Source organism: Morone saxatilis, unplaced genomic scaffold, assembly GCF_004916995.1.
Source record: "Morone saxatilis isolate NCDOM2014 unplaced genomic scaffold, NCSU_SB_2.0 Contig22, whole genome shotgun sequence".
Lineage (NCBI taxonomy): Eukaryota > Metazoa > Chordata > Actinopteri > Moronidae > Morone > Morone saxatilis.
This window is the reverse complement of record NW_023339785.1, coordinates 6,875,240-6,900,002: the sequence shown is the minus strand read 5'-3', so window position 1 is coordinate 6,900,002 and position 24,763 is coordinate 6,875,240. Positions and strand designations below refer to the sequence as shown.

Here is a 24,763-nt window from a genome sequence, read left to right as displayed (position 1 = left end):
CTGTAGAAGAGGACCTGCTCCCTCTGTAGATAAAAATGTCTCATTCTAAAGTAACGTAAAAACAATGTTTCCTATTTTCAGGTGATTATATACAAACATACCTATGAGTGTTATATTCCATTTCTCCCAATAGATCCTCCTAAATGTTACCTTTAATTCTTATTATCATGGGCAAGGTTTTGTTAACATATTTGCCTTTGACCATCTCTTTTGAAAATCAAGGCCAGTTAGAAATGTATTCAACTAAGGGCTAGAAAATTTTGGACCACTGATTAAATGAGAAACAAGACGAAGCTTTCATGTCCACGTGTCATAGTGACTGGTTATTCCCCCAAATCTAGCAAGCCAGTTTATAAATCTGTTATTGGCATTAGTTACCTAAAGTGGGACCTCCTACAGTGAATGTAATGGGCTGAAACCTACATTTACCAGCATTTGCATCTTAGAAAGCAGATTGAGAAAAAGTGGTGAAACAGGATGGAAGAGGCATATTCAGTAATGGGCTAAATAACTCTACACAGCATTTAAGTACTCAGAGCAGTGAACACAAACAGGAAAGCCTGTGAATTATTTTCGATTTATTTCCTCTTTTTGTGAATGGTATAGCTACAGCAATGGCTTTTGGTCTCTTTACACATCAAGGACTGCTCTGCTCATGACTCAATGCTGCCACCTACTGGTACAAACAGGCATAGCCCAAACATGATGGTACATGAGGCCCTGTGACATTACCAAAGCCATAACAAACAGTTACATCATCTGTCTTTCAAAACAAATTATACTCCCATGTAGCATAATAGTTGAAAAAAGGCTATGCTTTGAGTAATTTTGAAAAATAAAATATATCACAATATATCAAATGACACACACAATACAGTAAGAGAGCACAGATCTCCATTCAGTTCCTTCAGCAGCTAACCAGGGAGCGTCTGACGGGCTGGTGCACCTTTATCTCCTTAAAGGAAACAGCAGCTCCGCTCCATGTTGACGAGGAGCACAACTCTAAAATAGGAGAAATTGGAAAATAGATGAAAAAATAGATCAAATGCAGCTGCAATTACATTTACATCAATAAATCAAATATGTTGTGTACGCAAGGTTATTCGGCACCAAGGGAAGAAGTAACAAAACACTGTTGCTTCAATCATTTACAGTGTGAACTCATATTGATCATTTGTCATTACAACTGACTTCAAAAGGCATACTGCCCCTGATGAGTGGAATATTACTTTGTTCCACTCTCACAGAAAATGTGAAGCTTTGTTTTGTTTGTTTCGAGACATTACTGTGTCATGAACACAACACCATAATGATGCATGTAAGCACACTTATCACACGAATCAATATTCTCGTTCCTGTTGAGAGAGAATATAAGACTTGACACGTACTTGATGTAGGATCTTTAGATGAAGGGCTGTCAAAGCACTCATCACCGCGACTGGATAGAACAAGATTTTTGGCTGCCAGCTGACCCAGATTAGGCTTTTCACGTCTCACTGTAAAACGTCCTGTCAAAATTGACCAAATTCTGTCACATTCAGAGAAATCTGACTCAAGAGCTGAAGTTTCAGATCATAAAATTCTTATAAGTATCCTCACATTTTCATTTAGTATGCCAACATTCTGTCAGTCCGTGTGACATTTCTTTATAAGGAAAAACAAATTGGAAGAAGACATAGGAGCACCCTATATTTTCCATAACAGTAAGCTCAATATCACCCTTTGGGTGACTTACCAGGGTTGAGAACCCTCTCTATAGCCTTGTGCTCCAGGTGCCTGTGCAGGATGACCTCTGCCTTCCTCTGGTTTGTGCTGATGTCAGGCTCAGCCATGAGCTCCGTTATCCGCAGGTTGTTCTTGATGGCCTTGGAGGCCGTGGAGCGAGCCAGTGTGGGGAGAAGCTCCTGGTACTCTTGGTCAGTGAAGTCCCACTCTGGGCCCTGCACATCTCTGATCCTGAGAAGGGAGACTTACAAAAATTAGAATACACACATGATTATGTTACTTGTATGTTATATTTCTATGTTTTATGCATTTGTGTGACTGTATGTTTTTACAAGGTGAGTTGTAATAGCCATGTCAATCAACCCTGTGACAGCTTTAGAGTAAGGTTACACTCACACTACATCTTGTATAGTTTTATGTATAGTTACATCCAACACATTCCTGAGAGGCACATCAGCTTGACAATTCAGCAATTGGCAATTCACAGTAGTGTCTCAAAGAAATACACAAAATAAAATTGAATTTGTTTTTCTAACCTGCAGATAACCTACATAAAGCCCCTGTGTGTGTGGTTAAAGAAAGTAGCTGATGCATTTTTAAACCGGCCTCAAACTGTTCCCTTTCTGCCCTGCTCCCATCAACCCTTACCTCCTGTTAGTTAAAAGAGTATAAACCTCCTGCACCAACAGCTCAGCCGCTCCTGGCTTACAGTGGATGGCTCCGTCAATCACCTCTTTCATCAAGTGCAGATTCTGCCTCTGTAAAGACTGGGACAATACCAACGTACACGTAGGTAAAGAAAGTGTCATAATGTCACTACAGTATACGTAGTAGGATGAGCAAAGCACAACACGTGGGTTGGATTTCTTATATCTTTTAGGTGTTTCTCTTACCCTCTCGATCTGGCTCCAGTTCCTCTGTTTAGCAGAAAGTGATGTTCCTTTGTCATATGAATGCACTGAAAAGTCTTGGGGGTAATAACGAGAAAATATCTCTGCCACAAGGTAACCGCTGGAAAAATCTCTGTAACAAAAAGTAGGGAGAACAAACTGAGTATATATCTACCTTACAGTGAAATCCAATGTGAACAATTTGCTGTCTTGACAGCATTGGAAAGCATTGATGTTTCTGTTTTTGTTATGCTTGATTATTCCACTCATATTTTATCTACAGTATTTCACTATAAGTCTGGTATATGCTTTGCTACCTCCATGTATTATGCTGCTAGAGGATACTCTATACTGTAAACGACTCTTTTAATCCCAGTAAGGCCCTTTCCAGATCATTACAAGGCAGAGTCAATCAGTTAAGTGAGGAAATGCTCAACCAAAACGACTACGGAGCCATTGTTAGCCTGTGGGTTTATATATATAATAATAACATTCCCAAGCCAGCCAGAGTTGTTAGTGATTGTATTACTTTATTAACACTCACTGAGGCTCAACTAAAACCGGACAGCACTCTAGCTATAACTTTGTTTTTAGCTAACTAACCTTTGCTTTAACTGCAAACGTCTGCTTCACATTAAAATACAGCTCACTGGAGTCATCTAACTTAGGTGAACTAACATCTAACTATAGTAACTTAACTTTACTGGTATTGTCAATGAGCTCGTTAACCCAAGACGTTTAACGCCAAACTGACCGTTTAACGTACATTTATCCCGGTTTACAGTCTGGACATCGAGCTGCGTTTTTATCAGGCCTACTGGGAAGTGTATGCTGTAAATTAGCAGACAGAGTTGTGTAGTCTTTACCTGCACACATTCTTCGGATACATTGATAAGTCGAGGGCTTGCAGCCATTTCACAACCTCTCTTGGCAGGCCCGTCTTTTTGGGAGACTGTGCATAAAACATGCTGCTCTGAGTCTGAGGAAAGCCCCAAACCAGTAATATATTTTACTGTTAACTATAAAACAAGGCAGTCCGTGTAGCTAATCACACTAAACCCCAATTAACCCGCATTTTATCCAAGGTAACGTTAACTAACGCGCTGGACTTTTCCTCTTTTGTTTGTATCTCCATGGCAACGACATTAGAGACTTCTTTGACTTCTTTGGCAACACACACACACACACACACCACCACAGCACCACGATCACACACCACAGCCACACACACACGCACACACACACACACACTGGTGGCGGTTTACTGCCCCCCGGAGGATGTAACAGTAATACAAAATTGTATTGAGGAATTCCTGTATATTCATTTGAATTAATTTCATATTTAATAGAAAAATAAGATATGATGAAATTCACATTTTTGTATAAATACAAACATGTAATATCACCATGAAATTGTGAAATAATTCAATAAAAAATGTAAAAGTCAGTATTATTAAAGGTTACTTCATACTGCTGGTTCATTGATATGATTATTTTGTTCATAATGTCCTAGGAGCTTTATTTAATTGCAGTATTATTTGTCTCAGCAATAGAAACAAACACTTGCTGCTCCACCCACTCATATTTTCCATTTAGGATTTTCCAATAAGGTCAGCCTCTTCCAGTTGCCAGCACTCAGTAATCCAAGTTTAAATGTCAACTATTTTTGTTTTCAAAATTTTTGAATTAACAATTCTTTCCACTGCACATCACAGCATTATTAATGACCAGCACAGCCCTGCATATGTACAAAGACAACATATTTTGGAATGCACCAGATTTCAAAACAATTTAATAATCTAGTAGTGTGCAGTGCATTATATATCAAATGCTAAATAATGAATGCTCATTCACATATTGTGCATTTATGACATCATAATATTTTAAAAGTGCATCACTGTCTGATAGCTATTGCAACTATTACAGCATCTTCTAAATATGACAAAAACTGAATTGCAAATAATACTTTGATTAGATTTCTTTAACCACAGTTTATCCAGCCAAGGATAATCCTACAAGCTCTTATTTTAGAAACCCCCTGCTTTACATTCACCCGGGTCCACAGTCACATATGGGATGCAAGCCAGCTCAACACAGATTGTCTACTCTGTGACTAATTTCAATTAATTGCTTACTGCATTGACTGGAAGCTAAAATTAAAGGTAGGAAGAGTTTATGGAGGCGCTCTTTGTGTTAAGGACTTCTTTCCTGTCCCATTTCGGCCGACAGTTTGGTTGTTGTGCCTGTCATTGGTACTGCAGGTAGCTCCTGAGCCTGTTGGGCAGGGGAAGGTGGGAAAGAAGGTGGAGTCTGTCACGGCCGACGCAGTTCCTGATGCACTGACGACACAGCTGGCTCAGCAGTCGTGGTGTAGCTATGAGAAGGAGGCGATTAAAAATGATATAAGCTCGTCCTTACACATAGATTACTTCCAAAAGAAAATCACTGACTAAGGTTGGACAGCGTTTTCAGAACTGTAATGCTACAAGCACAGATAAAAGGACCATGTAAATATCTGTTAATGCGGATGTTCAAACACTGGTATAAATATGACAAGTTGGACAAAAAAAGATAAAAACGCAGATCGCTTGTTGCTTATAAAAACAAGTTACAAGTGTTTTTATACCTTCATAGAGCAGTAGGAAGCCCTCTGTTAGACTGCTGGGTGGAGCCACGTCTACTGGCCTCTGAAACTCTGTGTTCCTTGCATTAATGTCTGCACCGAAGTCCAGCAGCAGCTTCACCACAGCTGTGGAGTCTTTTTCTGCAGCCGCATGTAAGGGTGAATCCAGGGATTTGCCTTTCTGTACATTTGCACCTGTATGCAGGACAACTTGGTTATCCATTCAAGACACAGTCCAGTCAGAAACGTGCACTGTTAGATATCATCAGCATATGTTGTTCACTGTAATCTAGGAATTACTTTGTGACTATCTTTTCTAATAACGTTTTTTTAAGTTCCTGCCTTCCTACATCTGCCCTTGTCTACCAAAAGTTTGCTACATTTACCAGAAGTGACTTTTAGCAGCCCACCGGTAGCATGGAATATGAGCAGACAACTAGCTTGAAAATAAGATCAGTCTGCTGTTGGCTGAGTGTGGTTGCTGTTCTCCTTACTCAAACTGAATTCCTTCTATCTGTCCTAATTCCTATCCACACTATATGTCCTTATATGATCTCTAAAAAGGGACTTTTAGCCGTTTTTGGAAAAACTGACAGACTAACAGCTACTGCTGCAGTTGACCATTTCCCAACTGACAAAAAGTAAAACTGTGTTATTGCTGCGCTGCTAGAAATGCCTGCCATGTATGTCATCTGTAATTGGGTACATCAAGAATAATGAAAGTACACCAACACAATCCAAAATAAATGTGCTTTTAAAATACTGCTCACTTCAAATAATTCCATTACTCTCTCTTTGAATGTCAAGTTTTTGGTGTCAGGGTCTAAATGCTTTTAGAATCCACTGCACATTCAGATTTGTATTTATTTCCTTGTCTGTGCACAATTAATGTGCTCACACAGAGATACACTGTGTGCGCGTCTGTACAGGACGCGTGCCTGTCTGTATGGAGATGTAAAGATCCACACTGTGCTGCGAGCTGACCTTCCCTCAGGAGTTTCCTGGCACACTCCAGCTCTTGGCAGACGCAGGCCGTATAGAGCGCTGTGCCCAGGTGAGGAATGTCCATGTCCACATCTGCCCCCCAAGTCACCAGAGCCTCCACACAACCGTAATGACCTGGAAGTAATGGAGCATGAAGACAGTACTCAGTGAGTAAGTGACAGTGCGAGATAATTCTCCAAGCTGTCTGCTTGGGTCATGTTGGGATTTATTTTTAAAGCTTTATTTTATTTATTTATTTATATTTATAGCGCAGGGTTGTTAGGAAAGTGCTTTATAGCACAATAAAGGACACAAATACATGTTGAAAGACAGGATCTAGTGTAAGTTATAATAAGTAGAGTCGAAATGATGTATTGGTTCTTGCTAGTGAGTGATAGTGAGTGGTAATATTGTAATGTCAAGATATTGAATATCAGCAGCAAAAACATAAAATAGGGATTGGGTAGTTGCATAAATGAATTGACTTAAACTTGAACTTACTTGTGACAACTGTCACACAACGCTGTTTAGACATACACAATATTAACTCAATAAGTCAATTGAGTCATCTGATATATGAACTGATGTATGCAGAATATTGTGTCCTTACCTTTGCTTGTAGCTTCATGGATCGGTGAGGGGTGGTATACAAGGCTCTGAGGTTTTGCTCCATTTTCCAAAAGAATTTCAGTGCATGCCACACTGCCCACTGTACAGGCATTGAACAGAGGGGTGACTCCATCAATTGTAGAGGCATTGACCTGTGAACAAATTTTTTTTTTTATTGTTATTTTTAGGCCTTGTTTAACCATGCAAGTTGACTAATAGCAACAGCCTGGGGGAACCGTTGAAGGGGAACAACAACTAAATAGCTCTACAGTGACTGCAGAAGAAGCATTGCATTGCTCATTTGTTACCCCAACCCAGATTTTCCCAGCCATGAAAATGACATTTGACCTACGTGGCATAGAAACATTAAAGGCCAGTACGTGACTTACATTTGCCCCTGCATTAATGAGAGCTCTGGCACAGGCGCCATGGTCTCCAACACAGGCCTCATGAAGGGGTGTCACATGGTCTATGGTCAGAACATTCACACTGTGACCCTGGGAACAGAATCAAACAGCCGCAGACGTTTAGACATTATAAGGAACATTTAGCAACACATGACCTTTGTCAACCTCTATTGGTGAACACTGGGAATTGCATGAACATCAATAAAGCTTATCTTCTTTTATAAAACGGACCCTTCCTCCTCAGTTATGGTTGTCAGGAATTGACAAACTATGCAGTGCAGTCACATTTGAACAATAGAGATTGTTAAGCTTGCTAATTAAAGTGCAGAGACAATAGCGGTCTGGTAAAGAGCTAATGAATCACTGTGTAAAATACTGTAATGATATCACTGCTTTGTCATGAGCTTGTCTGAGTTGAGAACAAGGCGTTGTTGGCTTTGTAGCTGAAATGGCTTCCTCGCTTGTGGCACACATCTCAATCTGTGAGCAGCTGGAAACACAAAAAAAAAGGGGGGGGGGGAGTTCTCACATTTATTAGTCTTTGGCATTGATCGGCAATTTTGTAGATGACCTCTGATACTGTATATAATGGTTATGTTCCTTTAAGACTGTACAGTGTATTGTGGTTGTGCCATATGGCAACAAAGATTCATTCATTTGCTTCAAAAACGTGCTTTAGTGCTGTATTATTATCTATTAAGTTACAGTATTGTAAGCTTATACAAACATGACTTTTCACCTGACATTTAAGATTTATTTCCTTAAGATTTATTAATAATGGCCAGATGTTGACTTTTTATATCTCATGTTGCAGACATTTAGCCAACCCTCTGGCATATTGTAATTTATAACCTCTGCAAGTTGCAAGCAACCAATATTGGCCAAGAGGAAGCTCCGGCCTCAACAACAGTGTTATGCACTTTTCAAATATCAGTCTTTCATTATTCTATCTATTCATAGAATTCCACTTTAGTCTGGTTATAAAGTAAATGAAAGGTATTCTAGGAACATATTTAAGCCTTGACTGCAAGAATGTCAAAAATGTAGCATTGAGAACTAATGGACGTGCAGATGGACAAATTAGATAATTACAGGTAATCCCAGATAACCCTGATGACTCCTTACTTTCATCCAAAACCTCTTTTTCCTTCACATCTAAACCAGGACTCTACAAAGGCACTGATAAAGTTAAATTACAACAGGGGGACTGTTACAGCAAACCCCATGTGTACAGATGAGGGGGGTGAACATGACTCCCCCAGGGGATTGTGTTCACCTGTAAAATGAGGGTCCTAAGAGCCAGGAGGCGGCCCTGACTTGCAGCATCGTGGAGGGGTGAGCGGTCCGCCCAGGATCCTGCAGTGAGAATAAGAATTCAGTGCCTACTGCCATTTACATTTATTGTTATTAGGCTGATGCTGAGGCTTATCCATAGCCATTTTAAATAATTGCAATAGCAGAACAAGCCTCAAATCCTAAATTACTGACAGTACAAGAGGATGAGAGTCATAACATCATTGCACAAACAGATATTCTACCCTCCCTGGAGTAATAATGACTCAGGTACAGGTACATACAGGAGATATGTGCAGAAAATATTAAAGGCATTTTTCTACCTTTTAATACAGTCATTTAAGTGTTTAACAAAGAAGCTTGCAGATTTTTTGTAAAATACTATTTAATGTTAAATTAATATAATAGCAAATAAAAACGCATTACATACCAGTTAAAACGGAAAATTGCTGATTTTATGTCATAATGACATTTATATGAATATTTTTTTTACCCTAACATTTTGGTCTAAATTTAGTTTATTCATGAAGTCTTATTATATAATAATTACGTTATTGTTTAACCAATTACAGCTGCTTAATGAAATCCCAACAATACATACAGTACACTCCACTCACATGACAAATTAATATCATCCTGAGAAATTGGCTGTGGCACACACAAAAATCTCATTAAGCACACCTGAGTCGATGTCCAGAATAACAGCCGATGCATTCCACACATTATCATCATCATTCTCATCTTCGTCCATTTTAATCATAATTTATAGATAATAATCAACCTAATGTGTCCTATGAAATCCATGCTCTTTTATTCATGCAGCCTATTTTCCTTGACTGACGTTAATTTGAAATACGGGTATAAAAGACCCAGCTACAGACATCAAACAGATTTTTCAGAACAAGGAAGACCGTATCTACAGGACTGAGGCTAATACCCTAAGCTTGGCTAATTAGTATTCCATGGAGTGGGTCCACTTTAAATTAAACATCCCCTTGAATGATAGATACAGATTATGTTGTCGCCGTGTCTCTCTTCCCCCAGAATGTGCCTTCGGAACGCCTGTTCCTGAGAATGTGGAGTGTTGTTTTGGTTGCAGTCTGAGTGTGGAAGGGTGCACTGCATAGCTGGTAATGGAAACTAGGGCAGGATGGGGGTGGNNGGGGGGGGGGGGGGGGGGGATCATGACTGAGTTCTATTAATACATTAGAGAAAAAGAGCTGCCAGCCTACAGTGTGTTCATTTAATATTGTACAGTTGAGGATTTATAAGTAGCTATTAAGCAAATGAAAGAACAGTAGGATATCATTTATATCTACAGTATGTATTAATGTGAATACAATGAATAGCTCTTATACTCATTGGATTAGCAATGCAGTATTTATAGCTCATTTGTAAACACGGAAATTGTCACTACGTGTGTGTGTGCTTGTGTGTGCACAGTGACTTGATTAAAAGAAAATATATATTCTAGCTATGACCTTATATGCCTGAGGTTGAACATGTTGCTTGGTGTATAGTGTAAACAGTATAGTTGTTTGTTTTACACCAAATTTGCCTTTAACACACCTATATATGATTTAAATTATGCAGTGTGGAGCAAAGAAACCACCTGAAGGAAGGCAAAAAACAACTCTTTCAGGCTTTTTCATATTTTTGTCAGAGTACTCACTGTGTTGTTGACCATAGTCATAGAACTCTGCTGAAATCCTGGCAGCCTCTTTACGGTTCCCACGGACAATGTAGAAGTATGCCAGCAAGTTAAGAGAAATCTTAACAAAGAGCTTAAAGCAGAACAGTGCCAAGATGCTGAGGTAAGCATTGGACAACTGGGCCGCGAAGGGCTTGTTGGTGAGTTCCCCTGTTGGGTCTGACATTTCCTCCGACACGTTACAGAGGGGCTTTGGTTATGATGAAGGCAGGATCAGATGCCACTCCAAAAAGCACAAGAGTAGTGTACTTTGTCTCCCAGCGTACTGACTGGTTGGCTGGTCCTGACAAAGTACAGGCTGGAAAAAATGCTCTGCAGCTGCCACTGTGCCTGAGAGCAACCACTGCAGTGTTAATGTACAATGTGTGTGTGTGTTGCTGTGTGTGTTGTGTGTGTTGGTGTGAGTGTGAGTGAGTGTGTGTGTGAGTTATACAAACGAAATTGAACATACAGTGCTACCTGTTCCATTTAAATCATATTAAGATGATATATATTATAAGTCTCCAATTCCTATGATTATTATTATGCATTTAATTTACAGTTATTAATGACATTTTACAGTATTTTAATGAAGTCATTTATTTTAAAAAGTGGCATTAGTGCCTTCTTGTCAATGGTACTTTTTACTTTATTTGACTTTCTGTTTTCAAGGAAGCTCATATTGATCGCTGCGCATGCGCTGTAGACTACTCCTCACCTTTTCCGCAAACCTCACTTTTGTATTTACTTCCCTCTTTAATCACTCTGTTTTTAACTGACATTTCTTCGTCAAATGAGGGGCGTCCATCTGTATTTAGCTGTCACAGCGGCCGTTTTCGCGCTCCTCTCTGCTCGCTGTTGTCTCAATGTGAGCTCAGACGAGACTCGGACAGAGTTGAATGGTTGTGCAGTTGATTTCATCTCGTTCACAGAGCAGTTCCACCGCTCGTATGTCGCTAACAGCGAGGAGTTTGACCTCCGCCATCTCTGTTTTCAGGTAAGAGACACGAGAGAGGGAGAGTGGAGAGAAACTGTGACACTTTGGACTTTCTTCAGGACATACCATAATAACAAACGGCGGCGTACGTCACTACAGGCAACGCCCACTCATGTAAATGAAGGAGACGTCTTCTGGTAATTCTATATTAATGTAGATAAAGGTACCAATTATAGCAGTAAATTAAGAATGAATGGTGGAAAGTGAAAGTTTTTATTGTTGTATTTTTTATTTTATAGAGCAATTCATGAAGTTATCTCAGGACTCAAATGTACAGAAGTACTATAAGCAACACTTACCCTTTAAAGAGAGACATTAGGATTAATAATTACTGTTCTTTTCCTTAAACTGCTCACTTTGATGACTGTGGTTGACTCCAGTTGTCTACATTTTGCTGCCCTTTCCATTCATTTACCACCTAATTTGTCATGTGTGTTTTTCCAGAATGCAACAAAGCGGCATGCGTACCTGAACTCATTCTCCACAGTGGCACAGTCTGCCAAGTACGGCATCAACCAGTTCTCTGACTTCTCACAGGAGGAATTCAGAGGTAGGCTGCAGGTTTGTCACATACTGTACGTTTGCAGAATTTGATTAGGCCCATGCACGGTATCTGCACAGTTATAGCATCTTCACAATATAAGCTCACAGAGTGAAATGTATTCACTCTATATATTTCCAATGGATTGTTTTAAACTCAGTGAGCATCTTACCCCCATGACTGGGCTGAATCTGCACATTGTCAGTGTGTTATTGTTTACGTGTATCTTTGTATCCAGGAATTACTTTGAACTGTATGTGTTATTTACAGATCTGTACCTTGGAGCTAGTGCTGACAGAGCTCTTCTCTTCCCTGGACTGAAGACAGGAAAAACAGAGGGGCTTCCAGCCAAATTTGACTGGAGAGACAAAGCGGTGGTGGCACCGGTCCAGAACCAACAAGCAGTAAGGTTTACACAAATAGATGATGAATATACTGTATAGGTAGGAACTTACTGTACTGTACAGTACAGATACACAGCTTGGTGATGTCCAAATAAATTAGTGTCAATCTAATCAATTATTAACAAATAAAGCAATCAGCAGGTGGGTAATATGCTGTCTAATGCGGAGATGCAGAATATTTCCAAATCTTAGCTGTGGAGGGGGATATGCACTTATTTAAGATCCCCTTCAGGCATGTTTTAAGATGTAGAAAAATACTGTACTTGGAATAATAATTTGTCCCAGAAATGGTCTTTCCACGAAAAAGTTCAGTTACCTCGTTGAAATCTTAAAATGACAACTTCTCCTTCTCCCGCATTGAAAATCCAGAATATATATAAAAGTGCAAATATTGTTAAAGTTAAAAGTTTGACAACTGGACGCATGATAGGACTGGCTTCCCAACCCACTGGAAGGGGATGAATTTGAGAGTCAAACACAAGCATCGTTCTGCACAGGAAAGGTCAAACATCCAAGTGAACTAACGGTAAGCAATTCACACTTTTGAGTGGAGAGGGACTTTCAGAACGGTCAAGAAAAACAGGTGGAAAATGATAAACTAAGCCATTATGTGTGACTTTTGCTAAGAGAACAGAGTGAACCTGGGGACAGAGACAGGGAGAAGGTTAGTGAGATGGAGCTGTTGCTTGTCCTTGCTGAAGGTTCACTCTGTCTGTTCCTTTTGTCCTTTATCTCCTTAGTCAGTCAAATTTGCCGTCGGGGATAATGTTTTCACTGTAAAACTGTTGTCCTAAGGGAGAGACATAACCCATACAGGTTAAAGCCAACAAGATAACATATATTTTACTCTCTTGCATTCAGGCAAGGCTTACCACTCCAGGGAAAGTATGCACATGACTACACTCAACCTACCACTCTGCTCCGCTGCAGTTTTTCTTCCCAGATTTCTTTTTCTCTGGCTCTGTCTGTGGGCCTGCCTGGGCTTAGTTTCCACAACAGATAGATAGATGGATAGACAGAAAACAAAATGTAGTACCATGCACAAAGACACAAAATATCAAGCCACTCACATCTCATAAATTCTTCTTGATCCAGTTTTCCCTTATCTTGATTCCAATTTTGTGACTCAAGCGCATTTCATTGCTTTAAAGAACAGAGCAGATGGCCCTAATATTTTGTATACTAGGCAAATAATTATCTCCAGTCCAAACAGTAATGACTGATTTTGGTTTCAGTATTGATTTTAAGCCACGGAACCATATTGAGCAACAAAATATTGGATTTTTACACAGAGCGCTCAGGTTTTCATCACATTTATGGGAATTTATGCTGAGCATGTGAACTGAGCATAGTCTGATGCTGTTTGGAGAATTAGATTGCCTGTGCAAGTATTACACGGGGAAAAAAGCGCCTTCTTACATGATGAAATACTTTGTTTTATCTCAAAAATGGCTGGTCTCAGGAAATCAGTATAATCAGTACCAGATATGAAGTATAAGAGCGACATTTGATATCAAAATATCTCAAGTGACCCTCAGCCTTAAAGCCTAATGCATTAACTGGAGCATAAAATTAGGCTTTTTTTTCAAGAAACTACTATATAACCTCAGAATTATATTTTTCTTCCTGTTTTGTTCTATTTGTTTTGTTACCTGGTCTTCATTGATTTATTGTAATATGTTGTGTGTTGTGTTGCATTATGTTGTTTATCTATTGGAAAACATGATTTGAAAAATAAGATTTTCCTCAAGACAGTATATACCTGAGATGTTTCAGTCAGTAGATGGCAGCAGAAAACAATTAGTCACAGTTCACTCACACTGGACAGATCACCTCAACATGTTAAACATCCACACTCACTATAGATTCATGATCAAGAGTCTTAAAAAAATCTGTATTTCATTCCAAGTACCATCACATTTTGTGTGGATATTACTTTTTTGAAAATGAATTACAGCATTTGTTTGGACAGCACAGGTTTTAGAAATGGCAGAGGCCATCCTTATTCAGAAATCTATTTTTTCTTTTCCTGCTGAAGTGGCCTTCAGCAAGAAGAACAAAATTATAATGTTTTCTTCTGGGTAGCCTAAGATATGACTGCACTCTGAATTTGTCCATCTTTGCTTTGCAGCTTTGTTTTTCCTGATTGCTGTAAATGTACCTTTGCAGTGTGGCAGTTGTTGGGCATTCAGTGTGGTTGGTGCCGTGCAGTCCGTCCATGCTATTGATGGCTCGCAGCTGGTGGAACTCAGTGTGCAGCAGGTTGTGGACTGCTCTTTTCAAAATGAAGGCTGCAATGGAGGCTCACCAGTCCAGGCTCTGAAATGGTTGAAGCAAGTATGTTGATATTTTTATATAATTTCAGTTTTTTAACAGATTCTTCCTAAATGGTTTATAGCAAATATAAAGGTAATATCAACCTCAACGCCCAATACTTCACACACATAAGATATAATAGGGAATATTTGTATTTAAGTGACTGTTTATGAATGAGGACACCTGTGGGAAGATACATTCATGCTGTTTTAAATTTTAACCTCTTAAAACTTAGGTGATATTGTCATGTATTTTAGAGAGATATGTAGTGGCAGTAAGCAGAATCAAATTTATGTCCAAAGTCAAACATTAATTTAAATAAATGCCTGTGCCAGGATCTTTCATAAACAAGATACATTGATATTTTCTATTCCGATAACACACTCACTGAGATATGCTATTTTCTTTCCAGAGCAAAATGAAATTGGTGCCTCAGTCAGAATATCCCTACAAGGCCAAGACAGGAATCTGCCATTTTTTCTCTCAGTCACATGGCGTTGTTGCTGTGAAGAACTTTACTGCATACGACTTCAGGTAAAAGACAGATTTCTGCAAGTCGTCTATAAGTAATAAAAGTCCAAAAATTAACAGTGCCATATTTCTGTATCATCACATGGAATTTTAATGTAGTTTCCCCCAAGTACCAAGGACAGAGGAGAGGGAAGGGGGTTTGGCCCCAGGCAGTGACAGACCACAGTGTTTACTGTGTCAACACAGATATGGATTGCTCAGTAGCACAGAGGCCAAATGACTGGCCCACAGTTACCTTGAGTTAAAGTGAATCAGATCTTCTTTATTTAATATTGAACAGGGTCATGACTCATACTCATGCATATTTAATTCCTGTTATTGTCGTATTGCTATCATTGCTAGGATAAGCGTCCTTTTGTCAGAGTTGATAAAGTTTTAATTAAGTTAATTGAATTTCCATACAATTACCAACCTAATATAAAACTTCCTTGCCTCTTATTTTTTTGCGTAGTTCCTTTCCTTACATACCATTTTTATTGGACGTAACTTTCTAATTATATAATTTGACAATATAATGTTTCATATAATGACTCTTCAACAGAATGGAAAAGTAAAACGAACCACACAATCATTCTCAAACCCAGTAAACATCAATGTCATGTTACCACTAAAAGACCTCTTTATCTCAACAATCCTCTGATCCAGTATAAAAATTTGGCTTTTGACCTGCCCCTGCTGTCAGAAAGGTCAGAGTTCTGAATCATTGAGTACATCAAGCTGCTGGAATTGGGCCCTCTGCAAGGTGGAGATGCTGGGGTCATGGGGATGTCTCAACCTTCTGTTAAAGGGGCACATAAGCCAGTTCTTTACAGCTGCACAGCAAAAGACAAACCGCATCATAAAAATTCAACAAGATAAGACCTCACCTCACCATGAATGAGGTGTAAAATTGCTTTATTCAATATAGTTTTGGCCCAGACCATAGATCTCATGGCCCATATGTCATGAACCTGGCAGACGAGGGCATCACAGCTATCCCCAGTGTGTAATCTTCTGGTTGAAAGACTAGATGAGGTTTTAGAGGGTGCCTACATATGTGCAGCAGAAAGGATGAGGGAAATACCAAATTTCTGAATGAAAAAAAGTGTATTAGTTGGTCAGAAAGTGATACACTGACTGGATGAACACAATGAGGAGGAGAGTGGAGAGAGCTAAGATGCTGATCCAGAGAAAATTGTGCAAAAATGCACCCAGTAAAAGCATTGATCTTAAGTAATAACCTCCATACAGTGTATATGCTAATACATTTCACAGGACCATGACTTAAGGGTATAGCTTACATAATAATGCAACAAAAAGCAGTGTTATCACAAGGCTATTCTTGCCTCGAGGACAATTTTCTGTTATTATTCTTCAGTGGTCAAGAGGAGGCCATGATGGGTCATCTGGTGGAGCATGGTCCCTTGGCTGCTATTGTGGATGCTGTCAGCTGGCAGGATTACCTGGGTGGAATCATCCAACACCACTGTTCCAGCCAACGGTCTAACCATGCTGTCCTGGTTGTTGGATACAACACTACTGGTACATGCTGTCACTACATTGGTGCGAGAATGGATCATATTTGAGAAAAGAAAGCAGGGATTTTATATTTTACTTGAGCTAACACTTTCCTTTTTAGGTCAAGAAAGTTTCACAAACCTAGGGCCTGTGAAAGTAATTTAAAGCTGCACGAGGCAAGAGTTTTTGGTAAAAATATGCCTGTCTTAATCTTAAATTGGTGCCGCAACAGAGCAGAGTTTCTCATCCCCTCTAATTAAGTGCTAAAAAGAGATAGAGGGAAAAACATTTTTATAACAAGACATTAACCCTATTACTGAGCGCCAAAATTCTAATTATAGTATTATTATAATTATTATTATATCAAGTGAAATATGTGTTGTCTTAATTCTGTAATTTTCCTCAATATTGTCGAGACATAACTTACACAGCACTGAACTGCATTGGATAGATGTCATAATCAAACGCAACCAGTGAAATATTTCTTTAATTAAGAAATGAAAGGACATATGAAACTCTATTATTGTGGGAAAAAAAAATGTTTAACCAGATTTACAGTGTGAAGATATGACATTATTTCACGTTTTTGCCTTTATTTTCCTGTTGGTCCTAATTTGGTACATAGTGATAGGGTAAGTAGCTGGGTTGGTAAACATGAGCCTTTTGTGTGCACCTCTTAACATCGTGTTACAAGATTTAGAAGTGTAGAAGTTCTGTTTATTCAGGCAGTGACCACCTGAAGCAAAAATCATTCAATGTGAAAAGTTGCTTAGGTGTTATTTTAACAGCAGTTATAATGTCAGAACGTTACCACAGCTACCTACCCTGCAGTTAATTTCTTGACATAATTCCCACACATCAGTATTTTGTATTACTTAGCATTAATTATTTCACACAATCTTGTGTTTTGTGGGTATTACACAAGGATATGAGTGATTATGTAACAGTCTAGAGTGGTTACAGCTGCAGTACGTACACACACACACACACTTAGTGCTCCTTTACCATGTAAATAATTAAATCTGGAATGTTGTCTGTTTTAGGGGATATTCCGTACTGGATTGTGCAGAACTCCTGGGGAACCACATGGGGGAATGAGGGTTATGTTTATATAAAAATCGGTAGCAATGTTTGTGGTAAGTATGAGCTGTGCCATCTTGTGATCTTCTGTTTATATCTCCTTTAAGTATGATGTCTGTATGTTGCTGTGCCCACTATTCCCTCAATAATTTATATTCAACTCTATTTTATTTCTATAGCACTTTACACACAACACAATTCATCCAAACCATCCATCATCCAGAACCATTTAACACATTGTAGACAAACATCAGAGTAGGAGTAACATGCTCTTTCTTTTTTGACCTTGTTAAAACTCTGAACAAGTTAGAGATGGGATAAACAAGACTGATTGCTACCAAAAAAATACAACGAGTTGCAATAGTTGAGGTGGGTGGATATAAATGGATAGATAACTTTCTCCACAAATACACATAATTAGTCTGAGTTTGGAAATCATGTGGAACTGCATGAAGCTTAATTTTAATACCTGATTGATTTATTAGTCAGACCTAAATTCTGAATCAGATATGACTCCAACATTTTTTACAAGGCAATTGGTCTAGATATGGAGTCATAATTTAAAGTTATTAGTTTCTATGATCAAGTAAATCTGTGTACAGTCAAAAGATACATTTTTGAATAATGTGGCCCAGAGGAAGCAAATACATGGAGAAAAGGATTGGACCAAGAATGGAACTTTGGGGGACACCACAAGACATGGGCAAAGGAAGAGGATGATTTGCTAATAGAAACACCCCACTGGTTTCATCTCTGAATGAGAATAGTATCAGCTACTGTATCAAAGGCTATAGTTAGATGTAAGAGGAAGAGAATGGAAATGTTCAACATCCTTATTTTTTTCTTTCCCCAGGTATTGCAGATTCTGTGGCAGCAGTTTTTCTTTGACGAGATTGTGTGTATTGTTGTCCTTGTATGTGTTTGTGCATGTGTTCACTGCTGTCCAATTTTAAATGATCTCTTTGCCTTCAAGTGTCACTTTAAATAATGTGTTTTATTGAAATGTCAACAGGTTACATCACTAAAACAAAATAAATCACTTTATATGCTGATAAATGTTGGATCATATCTGAGCGATCAACACACACAACACTGCAAAAAAAAAAAAACGTAACTGTAATAATAATAGATGCACTGTACAAAAAATGTATCTTATTAAATACATAAAGTGGATACATATTATAGGTGCTCTGGCTTATACATTTATCTATATAGTGATAACATCAATCACTGCATAAATACATAACACAATTAACTTTACAGCATACTATACAAAACACAGTATTACACAACTACATTATTAACATTATATACAAATTTTATGTTTCACATATATGCTGTGCAAATTCTTGTATTTTAGATGTTGGACATTGATTGTTTATACAGAGGTCTATTGTCATTTTATTACATCTTGCATCCTTGCATCTAAGCCACATCCCAATAGTCTGAAATGGCTTTTTTTTCTGACACCTTCCCTGTGTTGACATGAAAGATAATGATTTTTCAAAAAACCCATCATCGCCACCAGTTTGATCACTGCTCTCACCGATCCATTTGTTTTCAGGTCAGTCACAGTGAATTTACATAATTTTATTGAGAAAACATCTAAGCAAATCTTATCAAGGAGCCATCTGCTGTACCTTGTGACCAGTCAAGATTAGATTAAAATAGTCTAATTTGGCCATTTGATTTATTCAGGGTCAGACACTGTGGTATGAACCTATGTGCTGCAGCTTGATGTAACTAATGAGCTAGTAATTTGCTTTTCTGTTCTTTGTTACCATAATTGAAGGATATTTGCCATGCTTTTAGTGTCACCATGAGATGACATTTTTTTCACCTTGCTTGACATTAACATGAACAAATTGAGTTATTTTCTGTATTTACATGTCACAATCCCAATACTTCACAGAACAGAAGATATTTTAAAAAGCCCAACCAATAATACCATCATGGTACCAAATGTCTCTCACTAATGGATACTTTGGTGGTTTACACTGTCAATCATAGTCAGTCAGTTATTATGTTAATTGATCCCTCCTTGTGCCATGTTTCACTCTATCTTCTTTCAACTGAAAAAAAATTCCACCAAATTAAGATGCTCCAAAAATACTATGTTATTGTACTTTCTTTCATCATACTATGTAGTGTTTGAGTGTCTGGTTTCTTCCCAGACACAGTGTTTCTTTGCATGTTTGGAGGGCCTCCTGTTCACCTATGCACCTGTCACTAAAACTAAAACTTTAAAAGAGATCTACTGTTGTGAGGTCAGTTGAAGTGATAGAAAGTAAACCAGACTTATGCGATGTCCCCTAGTCAGAGTCTTCACTGCTGCAGTAGGAGCTGTCGCAGCATTCGGCCATGTAGAGGAACTTATGGACGTTGGGATTTAGCTTAGGCACCCAGTGACGGGGCACCAGGAACGTTGCCAGGTTGAACAGATCCACAAACACTTTGTAGCGGTCACTTAAGGGAAAGAAAATGATTTATTAAATATTGAACTCGTGTACTCTTAAAATATAATTGGGCATCTGTTACAAATTGTACTTTCTGAAGGACAAAAGCTAACTTAAACTACTGCTGAAACTTAATGGATGCTGAATAAAGAACTTGTGTCGTAGCTCCTTTGAAATTATTAATAAGTATAGTTTGTGCATGTCAGGAAGAAGTGGCCATATGACAGGTTAATTTAGATAAGCACAGAGTAGCAGTGTCCCGTCCTTATCTAAATGAACTCTGAAGTGTTTAAGATACTTGCAGTGTAAAGTGTTTAATCAGTAGGTTAAAGTTTATAGCATACAATACCTGACAGTAGATCTCAGGTAGTGGTAGCCAGATGAGCCCCCTGTGCCAGCTTTGCTGCCAATCATACGATGCACCATGCATACATGATTGTCTGAAGCAAAAGACAGAAATATCCCTTTGTGATATGAGCAATGTTTTGACTCAATTGTAGCTGTAAATTGTTTAAGACATAAGTGAGACATAGGTGAGTAAAAAATGCATTTCATAGGAATAAACTGTTGGATTGATGATCTGGTGTAGAGGATGTTAGATTATTTTTCTGCCTCTGAGGTCCTGAACTAACTCTATCTCTGCAAACCCCTGTTAGTCCAGCACTGCCTCTGGGCAAAGATTTAAAGAATTTGTTTTTAGTATAAATTAGCTTGCCCCCCAGCACTTACATCTCCATTTTGTCATGAGGGTGTCAATATCCATGAGGGATGTGAGCAGCTGGAAAGGAACTTGGAATCTCGGCTCTTCCCTGAAAGTTGAAGATTGTATTATTTGAAGGACATCTTGCACAAGTATATGGAAAGGTGTCTAGGAGGTGTTCGCAGCACTTGTAAAACGAGAGCGACTATCACCTGCTCACTATCCGCAATGCAGTTAACATGTTTTACAGAGCAGTTTCACATTAATTATCACCATCCAGTGACTTGACACATGACTGTTGACTCTCACATAGGCATAATTAGTCTCACCTGACTTTGTGTCTTTATCACACAGGTTTTAAAAGCTTGCTAACCACACCTTTTGGTAGCACTGACAAATGCCTGGATAATAGTTGAAACCTCAGAAGTTCAATAACTAGTGTTTTACAACTGATGTATCACGTGTTGTTTCAGAGATTGGCTTGTGACATGGAATTTTTAGATGCGAAAGAATAAATCAGGAACAAACACTGAACTGCTCTTAAGCAAGACGCTAAAACCCCAGCTGGCCCAGTGAAAGTGTGGTCAACAGTGGAAGACTGTGTGTACTGTGCAGCTCCCAGGTGTAGAAATGTATAAGTATATGAATCTGAAGCAAACATAACACAGATATACTGTGTCAGCACAAGTTCACTGTGAAGGAAAGCTAGTAAAAACTACATACCTGTAGAAGTAGATCATTAGGGCGCCTTGGAGAGCCTTGTAAGAGAGCCGTCTCTCACCTTGTTAGCAAAATTGAAAATATATTACTTTTAAAAGTCTTTATTTACAGTAATACAAAGCATTAATAGGCCTATAATGTTGAGTCAAATGTAGATAACAAACAGATATGTGGAGTCTTGACAAACACTGGATTATTACATTTGATTAATTGAGAAAGCACTCGCCTTTGCTAAGGAGATGGTCATGGCGCTTTTCATCAAACAGAGAAGTGAACAGCTCTCTCTGTTTGACCAGCTCAGCCATCATTTCCTCCTTCTCCTCAGAATCAAGTATTTTCTTTAAAAAAAAAAAACAACAACAACAACCCGTAAATAAAAATACAGTCTCTGTCAATCATCTTTGCACTCCAAGGTGAGCAAACTTTTTTTTTTTTCTTCGGAAAGCCAGTCATCTCTTACCTCGATTTTCTCCTTTTCCTGATTCAACCCATCAAATATATTGATTTCCAGCCTTTCCCAGAAATTGAATCCATCCACCTCCAAGCCAGGAGTTCTCTCCAGCCACTCCTGAAAAGAACAGCCCAAGGTTTTATCACTTTTATACCCTGTTCAGGAGCAGATGTGCTTATCTAGCACAGGATACAGTGAACAGTTGCTTTGAAAATACAGTAGAAGATGATTCACAGTGGAATAAAATGATGCCTTCTTTAACTGTTGATTACATTTAAAAATCGATGACCACGTGCCGGTGTTTGGTGGTTGTAAGATATACCTCGACTAGTTTCAAGAGCGTCGGCTCCTTTTCAGTGGCGAGCAGCATCTCACTGTCATGACCCTTGAAATTGTCCCTGTAATGGCGTCTGTTGTATGGAACCCTCAGGTTGTCCGGGACCCCGATTTTGTTCTCCAGGATCCGAAACTGAAGGCTTTGGAATCCAGAGGCAGGAGACAGGTATTCCCTACAGACACACACACACACAAGTAAGTAAACATTCAAACACAAACAGAGTGCACTATCATGGAGGAGTGCATCTTATAAAATTTTCAGTGCTGAAGTAGACAGAGCCAGAAGTTATTTATAAGCTAACCTAAAGTCAAAAAAGTCCAAGGCTGTCATCGTTTCCAAAACTGCAAACTGGTCGACCAACAGTCTGTAGATCATTACAATCCGGTGGATGCGAGTGTTGACTTTGAGCATATTGCGTTCGTCTCGGACCTGGTGGAATAGTAGAATGTTTAAGGAAATGATACCAAACCATTGTAAAGCTTGTAAGTACATACCCTGACACAGGAAAACACAATGTATGTATCACTATTGTCTCAACCTAATGTGTGTCTCTTTTAGGAGAAAAAGAAGTAGATGCACAAAATGTCTTACTTTTCCCTGGCTGAACTCCAAAGCCAGAATGAATAAGACAAATAATTTCTATTGAATATGACTTTGTTTTAAACAGAGGAACTGTGAGATCTGATTACCATAGTGTTCTCCTGTGATGATTTTGTACTCTTTAATTTATTTAAATTGTTCTAATTTGTGGTTTTGTATTTTAAGCAGCGTTCAATTCCCAACACTGACTAAAAGATTTGAATTTAGTGGTACAAAGAGTTCCTCTCTGCTTCAGAATCAAGTGACAGTATTTAAAAACTGGAAAAATAAAACAGAAACACAATCACATAACCTTTGTAAGGTTTCTTTACCCCAGGATTGTGACTTACATGTCCACTGATGAAGATCTCACGCACTGAGTCAAGTTCAAACAAAATCTGTTTGAACCACAGTTCATAGGCTGGAGTAAAACACAAACGGTTGAAGAATTTTAGTACAATATTACAAGGTAAACACAAAGGTCAGTAAGAATTCAGGGCTAATTGCAGACCAAAAAATGCCCTCTTGTATTCAGTGTTATATATTTTTGAGGAACAAATCTACTTCTCTAACTTCTTAGGTTGAAATCAGTTTAGTTATGGTATTTTTTGGATTCCAGGGCAATCTTTTTTTTATAAAAAAAAAAAAATTCAAGTTTCAATGCAGAAAAAAATGCTCTTAACTACTACAAAGCTCCAGTAGTTTTACCTTGGTGGGTGACAATGAAGAGGTGCTCATCGTGGATCTTATTACCCTTTAGTTCACTCTGCAACACCTGGGCTGAGACTATTTTGTCAAGCTGAGAGATGGAAAGAAATTAAGCACTTGACTTTAAAACACAAATCCAAATTCCTGTACTCATCTTTCTTTACAAAAGCCGTGCACAAAGATAAATACGTTTTATAGACTGTGTTTTCTACCTGCAGGTAGTCTCCATAGATGATTCCTCCTTTACTGGCCTTGTTAACCCCTGCCTGCGAGGCATCCTCATCTTCTTCCGTTGAAGGAGGCTTGTTTTTGAATAACCTGCAGTGCGAAGAAAGAAGGCCTGTTGTTACTTGGTGTGTTTTTCCATCATCGGGATAAGTAATGAATTGTTAGAAGGCTCCATTTAATAGAATTTGGAAAAAAAACAAGGAACAAGATCCTTTAGAGCCCTATTTTAGGTGCAATAACAATTTGAACGTACAAATGCCTCTTCTCAAAGTACGGACATCCACTCATGGCTTTTCCAAATCAGTTGCGGCAAAGCTGTATTCTTCTTCCTTGACTGATATTAACTAAAATTGTCTTCAACGCAATCCACATTTTTAAAGATTCACCTCATCCAATCACTCATGAGGATACAGTCACCATCCGGCCCGCCTCTATTTGCCCCATGGAGCTGTTGTTTACCTTGAACTGGGACCACCTTCTGGACTTTGCTAACGATCAGTCACAGGATCCTTTTCAAGTATTTAAATGCAAAATAAATATCAAACTTGATTCTTTTTAGACAAATAATTAAATGAACTGTAAAGTCAAATATATTTAACCTGAGGTGATTTTAAATGTCTAATTACTGCTCCATTATACTATAGAACAAGCAGTGTGTTCGGGAAACTTCTGTGTGGACCTTGCTGTCTCGGTCACAGGGTATCTACAGTGTTTACTCTTAAGGATTTGTTGTTTATGTCTATGTAACGTCTTTTACAAATAGTGAACTTGGTTATGTAAGCGTCTGACTGAGAGGAATGGAGTTCTTGTGTGTATACAGTATATTGACAACACAGACACAATGTCCCTGAAATGCACTTTAGATCTTTTTCGTTTTACCATAAAAGTTTCTAAAAAATACATTGCAATATATATATATATATATATATATATATATTATATATATATATTTATTTTTTGTCGAAGAAAGATGTGTAGAGGTTTGTCCTAGTCAAGT

The 24,763-nt window shown here is 38.5% G+C and overlaps 4 protein-coding genes across 10 annotated transcripts; 1 reads left to right on the top strand and 3 right to left on the bottom strand.

Annotated features, from left to right (window-relative positions):
- Window positions 1-44: 44 nt before the first annotated feature.
- Window positions 45-3,829, bottom strand: spata4 (spermatogenesis associated 4). Its single transcript, XM_035669040.1, has 6 exons — window positions 3,482-3,829; window positions 2,619-2,748; window positions 2,374-2,492; window positions 1,736-1,956; window positions 1,389-1,508; window positions 45-1,002 (listed from the first exon to the last, which is right to left on the bottom strand). Exons 1-6 carry the CDS (start codon window positions 3,580-3,582, stop codon window positions 908-910), a joined length of 786 nt encoding a protein of 261 aa, XP_035524933.1. The 5' UTR covers window positions 3,583-3,829; the 3' UTR covers window positions 45-907.
- A 560-nt stretch (window positions 3,830-4,389) lies between these two features.
- On the bottom strand, window positions 4,390-11,079 carry asb5a (ankyrin repeat and SOCS box containing 5a). Of its 3 annotated transcripts, none has more exons than XM_035669039.1 (7): window positions 10,940-11,079; window positions 8,515-8,594; window positions 7,221-7,328; window positions 6,833-6,983; window positions 6,223-6,357; window positions 5,242-5,433; window positions 4,390-4,989 (listed from the first exon to the last, which is right to left on the bottom strand). In XM_035669039.1, exons 1-7 carry the CDS (start codon window positions 11,001-11,003, stop codon window positions 4,862-4,864), a joined length of 858 nt encoding a protein of 285 aa, XP_035524932.1. In that variant the 5' UTR covers window positions 11,004-11,079; the 3' UTR covers window positions 4,390-4,861. The 3 variants fall into 3 exon arrangements, with proteins under 3 accessions (XP_035524932.1, XP_035524930.1, XP_035524931.1); XM_035669037.1 differs by lacking the exon at window positions 10,940-11,079 and adding an exon at window positions 10,204-10,438; XM_035669038.1 differs by lacking the exon at window positions 10,940-11,079 and adding an exon at window positions 9,213-9,646.
- ctso (cathepsin O) lies at window positions 10,982-18,639 on the top strand. 5 transcript variants are annotated; one of them, XM_035669035.1, is made up of 8 exons: window positions 10,982-11,218; window positions 11,663-11,768; window positions 12,030-12,163; window positions 14,333-14,500; window positions 14,892-15,013; window positions 16,368-16,531; window positions 17,551-17,643; window positions 18,441-18,639. In XM_035669035.1, exons 1-8 carry the CDS (start codon window positions 11,015-11,017, stop codon window positions 18,473-18,475), a joined length of 1,026 nt encoding a protein of 341 aa, XP_035524928.1. In that variant the 5' UTR covers window positions 10,982-11,014; the 3' UTR covers window positions 18,476-18,639. The 5 variants fall into 5 exon arrangements, with proteins under 5 accessions (XP_035524928.1, XP_035524926.1, XP_035524927.1 ...); XM_035669033.1 differs by having other exon boundaries at window positions 10,982-11,332; XM_035669034.1 differs by having other exon boundaries at window positions 17,551-18,639.
- A 910-nt stretch (window positions 18,640-19,549) lies between these two features.
- tdo2a (tryptophan 2,3-dioxygenase a) lies at window positions 19,550-24,153 on the bottom strand. Its single transcript, XM_035669031.1, has 12 exons — window positions 24,020-24,153; window positions 23,751-23,856; window positions 23,539-23,629; window positions 23,181-23,251; window positions 22,553-22,680; window positions 22,237-22,423; window positions 21,924-22,031; window positions 21,690-21,801; window positions 21,467-21,524; window positions 20,773-20,852; window positions 20,393-20,483; window positions 19,550-20,053 (listed from the first exon to the last, which is right to left on the bottom strand). The coding sequence occupies exons 1-12, from the start codon at window positions 24,052-24,054 to the stop codon at window positions 19,900-19,902; spliced, it is 1,221 nt and encodes a 406-aa protein (XP_035524924.1). The 5' UTR covers window positions 24,055-24,153; the 3' UTR covers window positions 19,550-19,899.
- Window positions 24,154-24,763: the final 610 nt, after the last annotated feature.

Coding starts and splice junctions, on each gene's coding strand:
- tdo2a (XM_035669031.1), bottom strand. CDS start 24,054: ATGAGTGGATGTCCGTACTTTGAGAAGAGGCATTT. Junction 23,630..23,750: donor TCTATGGAGACTACCTGCAG/GTAGAAAACACA, acceptor TCCATCTCTCAG/CTTGACAAAATAGTCTCAGC. Junction 23,252..23,538: donor CTTCATTGTCACCCACCAAG/GTAAAACTACTG, acceptor GTTTTACTCCAG/CCTATGAACTGTGGTTCAAA.
- spata4 (XM_035669040.1), bottom strand. CDS start 3,582: ATGTTTTATGCACAGTCTCCCAAAAAGACGGGCCTGCCAAGAGAGGTT. Junction 2,493..2,618: donor ACTGGAGCCAGATCGAGAGG/GTAAGAGAAACA, acceptor GTATTGTCCCAG/TCTTTACAGAGGCAGAATCT. Junction 1,957..2,373: donor ACTCTTTTAACTAACAGGAG/GTAAGGGTTGAT, acceptor CTCCCTTCTCAG/GATCAGAGATGTGCAGGGCC.
- ctso (XM_035669032.1), top strand. CDS start 11,015: ATGAGGGGCGTCCATCTGTATTTAGCTGTCACAGCGGCCGTTTTCGCG. Junction 11,769..12,029: donor CTCACAGGAGGAATTCAGAG/GTAGGCTGCAGG, acceptor TGTTATTTACAG/ATCTGTACCTTGGAGCTAGT. Junction 15,014..16,367: donor TTTACTGCATACGACTTCAG/GTAAAAGACAGA, acceptor ATTATTCTTCAG/TGGTCAAGAGGAGGCCATGA.
- asb5a (XM_035669037.1), bottom strand. CDS start 10,408: ATGTCAGACCCAACAGGGGAACTCACCAACAAGCCCTTCGCGGCCCAG. Junction 7,329..8,514: donor TTAGGACCCTCATTTTACAG/GTGAACACAATC, acceptor TTCTGTTCCCAG/GGTCACAGTGTGAATGTTCT. Junction 5,434..6,222: donor CAGGAAACTCCTGAGGGAAG/GTCAGCTCGCAG, acceptor TCCTGCATACAG/GTGCAAATGTACAGAAAGGC.